We start from the raw sequence: 14,215 nt of genomic DNA on the forward strand, positions 1-14,215 counted from the left end.
ATGATGGTGTCCCTTGAATAGATATGTGGACAGAGTTGGCAATGGGCTTTGTTGCAAGGATAGGTTCCTGGGTTAGTGTTTTTGTTGTATGGTGTGTGGTTGCTGGTGAGTATTTGCTTTCAGGCTGGGGGACTGTCTGCAAGCGAGAACTGGCCTGTCTCCCAAGATCTGTGAGAGTGAGGGATCACTATTTCCAGATAAAAGAAACCAGTGCAAAGCATTATCAGAGACCCAAAGCTGATCTATATGACCTCAGAGCACTGATAACTCTTGCCAAAATTTGTTTCTCTGGCTGACAAAAAAAATTACATTTTCGTTGATCCATTTCTGTTGAACTAGAAAGCTCTAGCGAGTGAAATGCTGAGTACGGCTTCCTGACAAAGAAAAGCAGACTACACCAGCCTTGCTGTAAAATTCTGGGGCTCTGCTACTTTGCCTTGCTTACCAGTAGATACAGATGATGCTAAGGGGAAGTTCAAACATCCCTCACTTGCTTGTTCATGCTGCTGCCTATCTCCAGAGCGTATTTTTTCCAATTACAATGTTACTCTGTTTTTTACTTTTGTGGCCATTTAATCTATGTTAGGTTTGTTGCTGTTTTGATTTGGGCGGGGCGGAGTTGGTTTTTATTTTCCTTCCCAGGAAAATTCTAATAATTCTCTTTCCTAGGATTTTGTTCTTTTAGGGTGCCCTTTTCACTTTTTTCCTTTACTCTTATGTCTTCTAAAAGGAGGAAGAAGGCTAAATCAAAATATACAACTGATACTTTTAGATCTACAGAATCTTCAGCAATGTCCAAGAAAAATTATAAAGTGATAGCAAGATTCCCTATCATCACAGTCCCCTCCTGTGAACTTTTTGTTTCATCAGTAATTCCTAGGAAAGCATCACACTCATCAAAAAGAGAGTGTTCCTAGATTTATAGTGAAGGTATTCTAAGGTTTCCTTAACCTATTCATTCTGCTATCTAGTTGTTATAGACTAGATTTGACACTTGTGAATTGTATTAGTTATCTGCTTAAAGTAATTTTGATCAATGATCAGACCTAGTCGAACAGTCAGACAAAGTATGAAATCTTTACTAAGACTGTTAAAGATAATCTATTAATACAGAGGAAAGCTGAGATCCACAACAATTTCATGGAGTTTGGTACTGTATGGATTTGTGGAATGAAGGGTAATCTTAATATTGTTGAGCTGTCTGAAAAAAATTCTGCTTTATTGTTTATCTTCTTGATTCAAGTTTATCTATTCAGACTTTTCCCTTAAAGACCTTTCTTCTCTTGAGGCTCCTGTTGTGGTTGCTGGTTGTACAGTGCCCAAATGTGTTTTGGGCACTTAAAAAAAAACCTAAAAAAACCCAATCCCCTCATCCCCAAAGACATAGTCCCCGTCAAAGAGTGAAATGCTGGCCCCACTGAAGTTAATGAGGGGGTTGCTATTGAATTATATGGGGCCAGGATTTCACCCAAAGAGTATGCAACCTGGTACTGTTGGTTCTATGCTTTCTGCTTGAATAGTTATTATGACAATAGGGTCAGTGAGCGATCATGAATACATTATGGTTCAAGTATGGAAATGGAGAGGTTATAATAGTTTATTAAAAATAAAAAAATATGTTCCTTATTATGACTTACATCAGTTGGGCATGAAGAAAATAATTGGTCTAGGGAGAGCATTTTAATCTTTGTGTTCTGTGCTTCAGTCCTTTTCCCAACAAAACCTAATTAGTTGATGATTTTAAAAACTGTATTTCTGTTTCAGTCAAGTTAAAGAATTTTTATAATCTTGGTTGCACTAAAAAAATATAAAGATTGCTACAAATTAGAAGTAGTTGTAGGGTACTTCTTTCTTTCCAGAGTATGATTGACTGTGTTGTGTTTGTATGGTTTCAGTATTTTAGTTTTATTTTTATAACCTGCATTCCCTAATGCCAGAACTGAGGAAAGTAATCATGCTATCTTTTGTTTCTGTAGAAATACTGCAGCACAATCCAACTTGATTCTGGAATAGATTATAGGAAACGGGTTCTTCCTGCAGCAGGGAAACTTTACTACCTGTAAGTTGAACTATTGTGGGATTTTTGCCCCCCCCCACCCCTTTTTTTTTTCTTAATAGCCAATAACTTCTCACTCAGTAGGAGAGGAAAAATGTATAATACAATTAGAAGAGTGTGACTTTTTTTTTCTTTCTTTGCCTTCTGATCCATTTTGTACAGCAGACTGCCTTCCATTATACCATAATGTTAACTTCATTAAACTACATTTTCAATATCCACACTAGCTTCATTTACAATGTGCAACTGAATCAAAACTAATTAGATTTTTGGGGAGGTGTGGTGTTTGGAGAACTGAAGTGACAGATGGTTAGAAAGTAATGAATATCCTCTTGTAGGAGAGTGTGCAATTCACTTATAATAGAAGAACATCCATATTGTATTAAAGTAATTAAGTATTTATAGAAATCTTCTGACAAGGATTCATTTAATGTTGGGTGTGGGTATAAAAAAAAAGTCTTATTTTGACAGATGATCTGTTTGTATTTACCACGATGAATTTACTTTAGCATTTACTCTGTATTTGAACATAATAAAAATATTTAAATGATACACAATACAGCCATAAGTACAAGTGGATACATCTGCCTGATAGAAACATCTTCTCTTTGAGTCAAAATGTTGGAACACCTTTGCATCACAGACTTTTGTCTTTGCCAACGCGCTTTTAAGGCAAGTCTATCATTAGGTCAGTGGCAACCAGAGTGGTGCAGACAAATTTATTTTAAATGAGATTTATAGCTGTAATATCTTCTTGCCCATGGTGTAATTACAATGTAGTCGCAAAGCATGTTTCCAGTAACAAAGGTTTATGAGCACCTTCAGGGGCTTCAGCCTGGGAGACAGACCTCTTGAAATTAAATGTCCCTGTACCACATAATAAAATTAAAGAGTTACAGTTGTTTCTCTAGACGTAGAAAGAACTAGTTAGTAAAATTACAACAGTGAAATTACTCTTGAGTATTCATTTTATTAAAAAGCATTGTAGAGGAAGAGAATTTAAATACTAGAAAGTTTTTCCTTTTTTCTAAATACATGGTGCTTTTCTTTATTCTTGGAATTATTAGATCAAAATTGTACTTATTTAGGCCTCAATACCTCAAAGATTTAGGCACCTTTTAACTTTATCCCTATGAGTAGTCTCACTGACTTCACTGTGCATGTGTAAATCTTTGCAGGATCTGGGCCTTATACTTAATGAACAAACATTTGGTGAATCCGTAATGGTACTGTACTGTACCTTATGGGAGCCCAGAAACCAAAAGCCAGCTTTTATTCAAAGGCTGTGACTGTGGATCTGGCATAGTTAGCCTCTGTGGGAAGGAGTATGGAAGCAAGTGGCCAGATACCACCTGGAAAAGGTGAAATCATGCTCCAGGAAACTGTCCAGTTCCAGTTTTTTTACTCAGGGCTTTTCTATATTCATTTAGAAATACGGACTGTAACAGTCATAATCACCCAGCAGGGTTTCGTTCTAACCCTTGCCCCAGGTCTTCACAGCCTCTCCCCACACTCTTCCCGTCTGATCTTTGCTTCCTGCACCTATTTCCCTCTCAAGTCTTTTTTGTCCAAGAGGCACGCGGGGCCCTGACCCTGGATCTGTCTTGTTTGCTTCCGCACCTAAGAGGCAGAAAGCTTTATGCGGTTTTCTGTAAGCCAAATGATTAAGAACAAGAATTTGACCTGCAATTACAGCTCCCAGTTTAAAGGACCATAACTGGGACATACACATCTGCCCCAAGGCTTAGTGCTCTAGTACATGATACTAGTTGCAAAACTTATGACCAAGTGATAGTGATGGAGACTGAAGGTAGTCCCATCCAGCTTTCCGTCACTAAAAGGATGCTGGTTGCCTCCTGAACCCACAAGATAGTGCAGTGGTTTTAAAACTGTGGGTCACAACCCAGTACTGGGTCTTGGAATGTAAGGTACTGGGTCACAGAGGCTCTGGTCAGCACCGTCAACTGGGCAGTTAAAAGTCCTGTCGACAGTGCTGCCGGGCTAAGGCAGGCTAGTCCCTACCTGTTCCGACACCGCGCTGCGCCCCAGAAGCAGCCAGCAGCAGGTCTGGCTCCTAGGTGGGTGGGCCACTGGGCTCCACGCACTGCCCTAGCCCTGAGCACGGGCTCCGCACTCCCATTGGCCGGGAAACGGCCAATGGGAGCTGGGGGCGGGGAGAGGTGCCTGCGGGCAAGAGCCACACAGAGCTGCTTGCGCGCCTCCGCCGAGGAGCTGGACCTGCTGCTGGCTGCTTCTGGGGTGCAGCGTGCTCTGCAGTGCCAGGATAGGCAGGAAGCCTGCCTCTGCACCCTGGCTGCATCGCTGACCAGGAGCCCCCCCCCGAGGTAAGCCTGCATCCCAACCCCGTGCCCCAATCCCCTACCCTAGCCTTGAGTCCCCCCAAACCCAGAGCCCCTTTCTGCTCCCCAAACCCCTCATCCCCAGCCCCAACCCAGAGCCCTGACCCCCTCCTGCACCCCAGCCCTGAGCCCCCCAAACCCTGAGCCCCCTTCTGCACCCCAAACCCCTCATACCTGGCCCCAGCCCAGAGCCTGCACCCCCAGCCCAGAGCCCTGACCCCCTCCCATACGCCTGCCCCAGCCCAGAGCCCCCTCCCACATCCTGAACCCCTCATTCCTGGCCTCACCCCACAGCCCTCACCCCTGAACTCAACCCTCTGCCTGGCCCTGAGCCCTCCCCAAACCCCGCATCCCCTGCTCTGTTGGGTCACGAACATCAACAATTTTCCTCTACTGGATCGCCAGAAAAAAGTTTGAAAATCACTGAAATAGTGTAATGTGAAGTAAAGAAAAATTAGTAGAATCTTTGCAACTCCAGCAGAGAGATGGATGCATTTTGCCTCTCTTTCTCACCATCTCCATAGGAATACACATTTCTTTTACATGCACGAGGACCTTCAGTCTTTGAAGAGCTGGCATTGACATTTTTTGTCAGATCTCTGAAATATTTTGCTGCCAACTCTGCCATGCCCCTCCTTCTGCCCCCCCCCACCCCCTGTTGACTGATTCTTGTCCACCATCCTCACACCCTGCTGTCTATTAATAAGTATGATCAGCACAACTTTAATTTCGATAAATAAACAGGGTATGTGTGTGTCCTGAAAAATGGAAATTTCTCTGTGTTTAGAATGGAGGTCAGATTTTTGTGGGGAGGCATGGGCGGGGGGTGGGGGGGCGGGGGAATGTAGTAGTAATCTTCCAAGCTCTATCTACAAAATAAGTCCACCCACTTGAAATACCAAAATAAGACACCGCCCTCAGTGGTAGTATCATCCTACTGAATACTAGAAGCTTCCATTTTTATTTTTATTTTTTTTTAAATGAAGATTAAGATTCCCTGTTACATTTTTGGGGGAGTGGTTGTATCTTCTAATTATTGATGGGGAGCGGCTGTGTTGTCTAATGCTACAGAAATTTGGAGTTGAGGGACCTTCTTTTGCACGAAGTAGGATACTATAAAGAAAGATCAGGTTTGCCGTTCTGTAATTTACAAAACTTACAAAGCTGCAATTCCTTTTAAGGCTTCATATAGAAAAAATTGACTTTTAAGTGCCCACCTGAAAAAGTTTTAAAAGTTAAATGGTGACTAGCATGCCACTGAAAGCTTCATACATCTGATAGATGATGAATTGGTTTATTAATTGTTTATCAACCATATAAACAATTTAGTATTATAATATTTACTACAATTTAGGGCTGTCGACTAATTGCAGTTACTTCACAAGATTAACTCAAAAAATTAATTGCGATTAAAAAAGTTAATTGCGATTAATCTCAGTTTAATCGCACTGTTAAACAATAGAATGCCAATTGAAATTTATTAAATATTTTGGATATTTTTCTACATTTTTATATATATATTGTATTCTGTGTTGTAATTGAAATCAACATGTATTTTTTTATTACAAATATTTGCACTGTAAAAATTATAAACTAAAGAAATAGTATTTTTCAGCTCACCTCATACAAGTATTGTAGTGCAATCTCTTTATCTGAAAGTGCAATTTACAAATGTAGATTTCTTTTTGTTACATAACTGCACTCAAAAACAAAACAATATAAAACTTCAGAGCCTACAAGTCCACTCAGTCCTGCTTCTTGTCCAGCCAATCGCTAAAACAAACAAGTTTGTTTACATTTACAGGAGATAATGCTGCCCTCTTCTTATTTACAATGTCACCAGAAAGTGAAAACAGGCATTTGCATGGCACTTTTGTAGCCGGCATTGGAAGATATTTACATGCCAGATATGCTAAATGTTCGTATGCCCCTTCATGCTTTGGCCAAGGATATGCTTCCATACTGATGACGCTCATTAAAAAAATAATGTGTTAAATAAATTTGTGATTGACCTCGGGAGAGAATTGTATGTCCCCCGCTCTGTTTTACCCGCCTTCTGCCATATATTTCATGTTATAGCAGTCTCGGATGATGACCAAGCACATGTTGTTCATTTTAAGAACACTTTCACTGCAGATCTGACAAAATGCAAAGGTACCAATATGAGATTTCTAAAGATAGCTATAGCACTTACCCCAAGATTTAAGAATCTGAAATGCCTTCCAAAATCTGAGAGGGACGAGGTGTGGAGCATGCTTTCAGAAGTCTTAAAAAGAGCAACACTTCAATGCGGAAACTACAGAACCCGAACCACCAAAAAAGAAAATCAACCTTCTGCTGGTGGCATCTGACTCAGATAATGAAAATGAACATACGTGGGTCCGCACTGCTTTGGACTGTTATCGAGCAGAACCCATCATCAGCATGGACGCATGTCCTCTAGAATGGTGGTTGAAGCATCAAAGGGCATAAGAATCGTTAGTGCATCTGGCATATAAATATCTTGGGACACCGGCTACAACAGTGCCATGTGAACACCTGTTCTTACTTTCAGGTGACATTGTAAACCAGAAGCGGGCAGCATTATCTCCTGCAAATGTAAACGAACTTGTTTGTCTGAGCAATTGGCTGAATAAGAAGTAGGACCGAGTGGACTTGCAGGCTCTAAATTTTTACATTGTTTAATTTTTGAATGCAGGGTTTTGGGTTTTTTTACATAATTCTTCATTTTTAAGTTCAACTTTCATGATAAAGAGATTGCACTACAGTACTTATATTAGGTTAATTGAAAACTACTATTTCTTTTGGTTTTTTTACAGTGCAAATACTTGTAATCAAAAATAAATATAAAGTGAGCACTGTACACTTTGTATTCTGTGTTGTAATTGAAATCAATATGTTTGAAAATGTAGAAAACATCCAAAAATATTTAAATAAATGGTATTATATTATTGTTAACAGTGCGATTAACCACTATTAATTTTTTTAATCGCGTGACTAATTGCAATTAATTTTTTTAATCACTTGACAGCCCTACTACAATTACATTTCTATTGCTTCAAGCAGGGTTTAACCATGACCAACTACTGCAATGTTAAACGCAGCTTGTCCTTGTCTACAGTGACTGCGAAATTGTGTTTAACATCAAACATGACTCCTTCAGGTGTGCTCTGACATGACTCAATTTTCTGGTAAAGGCAATCATTAGGACACCTATATAATATGGCTATAGTGTTATCACTTAGAATTATTTTATAAAACACAATCCTCTTCTTCCTTCGTAATCTGCATAGTCTATTATTTTAAACATGCAAATAAATGTGGATAAAACTGTATTCCACTCCTCTTCAAATGGACTCTGCATATAATAATCAAAGTTATGAGAGTGATGATCGAAGTAAACTTGCTTGGTTTCACTGTCAGCTTCCAACACAAATCTTCTCAGGAATTGTATGGAATTTTAGGAATGAAATATCTACCTAAAAAAACTGTATTCATGCACTTCCTGCTCATTGTAGCCCTCAGGTCAAACATTTTGTAATAATTTTTAATATTCTTATCCCTTTGCTGGTTTGTTTCTGATTGAACTACTTCCTTCCTAATGTCATTTCATTGCAGTAATGTGCCACTGGAATAATACTATTAATGAGAGAGTCTAATACGAATTAAAGAAAGTTATACTGTTACGCTGACACAACTTCCCGTTTAGAAGATTTGGTTTTTATAAGTGTTACTGTTTGAAATGGCACTTGCAGAAGGTGTCACTGAAAAATATAACATTCCTAGCACTTCAGACTGACTTTATACTTCATGATGCAGTTTAAAACAATGTGGGGTTTTGTTTCCCCACAGCCACTCACCTCTACCCCAGAAATGCTGAACAGCTTTGTGTTGTAAACCTACAACATTATTTGTAGTTAAATTTCCTCTTGGAAATTAATTCAGTTGATTTTAATTAGTTTCAATGTTAATTGTAGTTAAAGTGCTTAAGGCACAGTAAACGAAAGAATAATAGTACAACATGATAGATCATTATTTGTCAATTAAGAAAGGCCTACAACTACGCTACCAATGAAACTTCATTGCGTCTTATACCTTCTTAAAGGTGGACTTCCACACCAACAGTAAATTCACTGACAGATCACTGTGTATGAATTTGGACGAAGTATTGTATACTTAAGTTTTGGCTTGATGATATACAATAATTTTTTGTTACTGTTATCAGGTTTCATACTCTGTTTTTAAAGGAGAAGTGTAAATAATATGCTTAGTAAAATGAGAAAAAAGGTCACAGAAACGATGACACTTATAAATTTGGACTCTATAAACCATATAGTGTCTTCTAATTAGTTTGTTTGTGTGCTCCACAAGGTGATTTTGTGAGAGTCTTTGCTGTTTATAGCTGATGTTTCCCAAACAAGGGAAGAAGTCTGATAAATTTATTGATGTTGATTGATCAGATTGGTATTTCAAAGCTGATACTTTAACTTGAAAATGTTTGATCAGCACAGTCAGTTTGACTTGATTTTTTTTAAATAGTCATTTCAATATTTAATTTCAGAATGTACCCTCTCAGAGATTTCAAAGGATACGTCTTCAGATGCTTGACTGCTTTGCCTTGCCTTGTCTATTTGCTTTTATTTTGCATGCAGGATAGAGCCAGAAGCCTTTCTTTCTCATTGGGTACACATAGTGTTAATGGATTTGCTTTGCCTGTATTGCCTCATTACTGGAAACCGCTCAAAACACAGAAGTCTTTCAGTGTATGCAAATAAGGTAGAATCATCTACCTGAGAGTTAATGTTCTCTGCTTTTAAGTGTATTCTAAATCTAATGTTTGTATTTAGAGCATAACATCCTGTTCTCTGTTTTTTATGGGCAAAAAGCTAAGCAGGCTCAGGCAGCTGTTTGATGTTGGCTTCAAGTGTTATTAATTTCATATTCTATTATTCTTTTCACTGTAGCACAAGTGAAGCTGATGTGGAGGCTGTCATGGATAAGTTGTTTGATGAGCTGGCTCAGAAACAAAATGATTGTGCGTAAGTTAATTTCTCTTGAAAGAGAATACATTTAGAACACAATGCCCAATCTCCACTGACCAATTAATAAGTTCCATTGCTGTATATGGGTTGATGCCACACTCAAGTGGCAGTCATTGTATCAGCATTTTGTCTAATTTATGTGTTGAATCATGTGCTATTATTCATCAAGCTATGCATTTCCTATCTGTAAGAGATGAATTTTATAGTAATTATCCAGACAAGATTGAGTCTTTGTTCATGTTCCCATAGTAACTAGACCAAGGATTCTAAAAGTGCAAGGCAGAGAGCTGAAGCTGAATAAAGCTTGTGGAACCATTGCAGACTTCACATTTGAAGAGCTATGTGACAGAGTGAGTACCCAGTCAAATCTAGATCAGTTTAACACTGAGTCTTTTCAAAGTTGTTGGGCTTTTTTTTAAAGTTCGTATTTTCCAAACCCCAGGTATCCCAAAGATGGTTTTTTAAAACTGACAAAAAAAGATGTGAATTCAAAATTAAAAAGGGGTGAACGCCTATGAACGTTTCCTTACGGATAATGGTGCAATAATAATCTCTTGAAGGCAACCTAGAATATAATTAAAAATCTAAATAGAATTACGTGGCTGGGATAATTAGTTTTATTGCTTGAATATTAAAACTCAAAACACATTCACGTGTAAACAAAATTATAATGTGTTTAAAATTTTGGGTAAACTTGATGCTCATTCAAGTGATGGTTTGATGGCACTTCAAAGCATGAGACAGGTGCTGTGCAAGCTTCTCCACACAACTATCATTGCACATCTCTGTCATTGCCTGCTATTCAGTTCTGTGCCTCTTCTAAGCAAAGATTGCCAATGATGATGAATAGTGCCAAGTTTTCTGCTAGTTATGTGATGTAGTCATAAGTTAAAGATGTTCCATGAAGTCCTTGTTCAGACATGACCTAACCCAGGTTTGAAGATAGGTCTCTAGAGGTAAAAGTTTAGTGCAGTGATAATTTGTCAGCTGGACTCTAAAATTATAACATTAGCCAGTTACGTAACTGTGTTACAGGCATGGCTGGTAGCACTGCCTATTATTAGTGATACCAAACACTTGTTATTATAAGACTCTGTTTTCAGGTGTTTATAACTATGGCAAACTTTAACCATTTGGGCTTAAATTTCCCATGCTGAGTGTCTACTTCAAAGTAGACTAGAACATTTCAGACAAAATGTTTCAGTCATTTCTGAGAACGAGGCTAGGGAAAAATGGGTTGTTTTGCCTGTATTAAAAATGGAGACCTTTTCTGTTAAATGCTGTTGTGCCCCCAGGCTATGGAGTAGGAACTTGAAATTTGGCAGAAGGTTGCCTTTATGTCAGGGATGTGCTTTTTGCCAACCCTGTGAAAATCCACCTGAGTTTGACCAAGTTATAAGCCTTTGAAAAATCACAGTCCACACATGCTCAGTAGAGACTTGCTAGAGCTTAACAACTAAAATCTCTGAACTTCCTTACTGAGCATGCTCCATCCCCTCATAGCGCTGACCAGACTGTACATGAGTCCTCCCCACAGAGCAACTGAGCACACTCCTGGCCAGAGAGGCCCAGGGGCTCAAAAGGACCTTCCCTGTAAGGGTTGCTCCCAGCTGCTTCAGGCCTGAGTGGGACCAGGCATTGGAAGTGAGAGCAGGGAACCTGTCTCTCCTATGCTCTTGATCATGCCCCTGTTGGCACCCAGGCAGCTGGATGGAGGAAGCCATCTGATTTGAATACACGGTGGGAAAAGCCAGACCAGCACTGGAGGGAAAGGAGTAGATTAGGACAAGGATTCTGGGCTTGGAGAAGAGGAGAGAAACTGTGACTGGGAGTTGGAATTGGGAAGGCTGGGACTGGCTGGACAAGAAGGCTCAGACGCAGGGGAAGGGATGCTGGGCCTAGGAACCAGTGAGGGAAATGAGAGGATGGGAGACTGGGAGCCAGTTGGCTGGGGGTGCAGAACAAAAAAATTGGACAAGGAACTGGGGGAAGAGCAACAAGGAGACTGGGATTGGCTGGGCAAGGAGACAGGGACTAGGAACTGGGCAGTGGGGGAGGAGAGACAGATTTGGCAAGGAGCTGGGGTGTGATGGGAGAACTGGGACTTGCTGGACAAGGAGATTGGAACAAGGAGCAAGACGGATCAGATGAGGAATGGGATGGAAGTGGGAACTGGTTGGGTAAGGAGACTGGGACTGGGGAGAGGGAGAGACTAGGAGTTGGGGAAAGAAATTGGGACTCAATGAGCGTGAAGGAGGAGACTTTGAATGGCTAGGCAAGGAATTGCAGAATACAGAATTGGACATCCAACAAGTATCCTTGCTCAGAGATGGAATCTCTCTCCCTTCCCCCCCCATCACCATATGACAACCTGGATCTTAAAAATAGTATAGAAGCAGGCTCATTAAGCCCTAGATGGGGCTTACTAGGAAAAGAAATTTAAAGGGGCTGCAGCTAACGTTACTGGGCTCTTTTGTGGGGCTGCTCCATACAGGAACTGAACCAGCAAAAACAAAGGGACCAGGTATCCCAAAACCAAACCCCCTCACGTTTAAAAAAAAAAAAGGCTAGAGGAGGAGCTGGGGAGCAGGGAGGGTGGAAACCCATGAACTCTTCTAATAGTATGGGTAGGAGAGGTCCCCCAATGCAGTGATGATAGTTGTTAGAGAACCATCATTGCAAATAAAAATGGGTGATGTGTTATGTAACCACTTGCTATTGGGATAGAGGAGGTGCAGAAGAATTTCTGGAACTCTTGTGCTTTACTCAAAATACTTTCACACACTGGCTTGATGCTTTCAGCTCTCCCAACCAAGGGAGAAATAACGCCTGGCCTAGACTTACATCACTCCTCACTTACACTGTGCAGTCTTTCCCAGTATAAAACATTTTGGGGGCTGAAAGAAAAAGGAGACTTGTGCAACAAATTGACCTTCAGACTAAAAAGATTGGCCTACCCAGAGCCAGCATTCATGGGCTTCTGGGATTTCTACATTCCAGAAGCTGTAGATAGATGTGCCACTTTCTCAGGGTACCCTGGACTGAGAGTCACCTTGTTACCTCCCTGTCTCTGGCGAGAGGAAGATTTGCGTGTACTTAATTGGATGTCAGCTCCCTGACCCCACAAGCCCATTAACCACCCAAACAATCTCCTCAGGGTCCTGCTAGCCCTTACTTTGCCTTGCAGGTTAGCAACAGGTGCACCCCAGCCCCTGGCCCCCTCTGAAAGCGTTCCCTTATAGTATCCAGCCCCTGTCACTGGATACCCACAGAAATTACCTGGTTTCTTGTCCCCAAGAGAACAGTATATGTACAACTTGACTGGTACAACTCCGGATCAGGTCCTTTATAACATCACAGCACGGAGATATAGTTCTAGTGAAAACAATCACAAGTTTATTATCAAAGGCTAAGATTTAAGAGATAGTGAACAAGGATAATGGAAAGAGAAATGGTTACATATAAAGCAAAAGTATAACATACTTCTTCAAAACTAAACTTAGCTTAGCAGTCTTACCTTTTGTCTAAATAAGTTTATCGCATCCTTAAGCCTTTTTCAGTGCATTCAACCAAATCTTCATTGAGATCCTGTTTTCATGAGTGTAAACACACTGTCCATTTACTTCCTCAATGCAGGATAACAAAATGTCCTTGCTTCTCCTTGTATTTACCAGAACTCATTGTTTTTCCTCCAGAGTCAGGATGAGTCCTCTGGTTCCTTTCTTGGTGTGCTGGCTCCAAGTTGTTTTCACATACTGGTGTTGAGTCCAAAACGGACTTCCATTGTGTTGGTTTACGATGCTTAATCTACATGTGAACCTAGGCAATAGGTGAACATGCATCCCTTTGTCTGGCAAAACCTGTTTGTCAACCATGCCTGGGACACAGACTCAAAAACATATTTTCAGTACATACACATAGCTCCTTAAATATCCTTACAGTCATCTTGCAATGATTGAAGCTCTATATGACATACAGTTGTATTAGACAGCTCACATGGCCTTTTTATTAGACACCTCACATGACCTAAATATTATGAAAGCAGTGTGTTAGGTGTAGTCAGTTTGTCAGGCTGATAGGAGTTGCTGTTATAGAACATTGAACCCTTTGCCAGCTGGTACTAATGGGTCCTTGTGTCACAATAAACTGTGCTGGACCCAACCTTGTTTCTTCTCTAATTTTGGAGTATTAAGTAATATTTAAAAAAAATAAAATTGCCCTCTTAATATTTTTATTTGCAGATAACTAAACTTCCCTACCTTTCTTCTGTGTCAGGATGACACAGCTTATTCAAATATGAAAAGTAACATGTCAGCGTACTACTGTTTAATTATTCAGGTTGTCTGCATTATGACACAAATTGTTGGATGAAACATAGTAATAAGATTTGCAAAACCTGCCAGCTCTGGTGTGATCCATCTCAGCAAACCAAAAGCGTTAGGTTTCAGAAACCGTGATTCACTCCCGTCTGACAAAACCAGAATCAAAATGTGAAGCCAGGCAATTTTACCTTTAAATCCATTGGTTTCAATCCCAGAAGGGACTGTTATGATCATCTTGTCTGGCCTCCTGTACTACACAACCCATACATTTCACTCTGAACTCCTGAATCTAGTCCAACAATTTGTGGTTGAAGTAGAGTGACTGTGTAGCTCAAAACCTTGTCTCTCAGCAACAGAAGTTGGTCCAATAAAAGATATTACCACACCCACTTTTTCTTTTTAGAAGTCAGCCAATTCTGATTTAAAAACTCCAAG

At 40.1% G+C, this 14,215-nt stretch overlaps 1 protein-coding gene across 1 annotated transcript in view; it reads left to right on the forward strand.

The window, feature by feature from the left end:
- AFG1L (AFG1 like ATPase) overlaps positions 1-14,215 on the forward strand; it is a 136,366-nt gene that overhangs the window by 96,134 nt on the left and 26,017 nt on the right. The window contains exons 8-10 of the mRNA XM_084624792.1: positions 1,977-2,059; positions 9,381-9,451; positions 9,708-9,808. Coding sequence (XP_084480918.1) covers positions 1,977-2,059; positions 9,381-9,451; positions 9,708-9,808 — 255 coding nt within the window. The remainder of the gene's footprint in view (positions 1-1,976; positions 2,060-9,380; positions 9,452-9,707; positions 9,809-14,215) is intronic.

The sequence above is a fragment of the Lepidochelys olivacea genome (assembly GCF_965140295.1).
Source record: "Lepidochelys olivacea isolate rLepOli2 genome assembly, chromosome: 3".
NCBI classification, from domain to species: domain Eukaryota; kingdom Metazoa; phylum Chordata; order Testudines; family Cheloniidae; genus Lepidochelys; species Lepidochelys olivacea.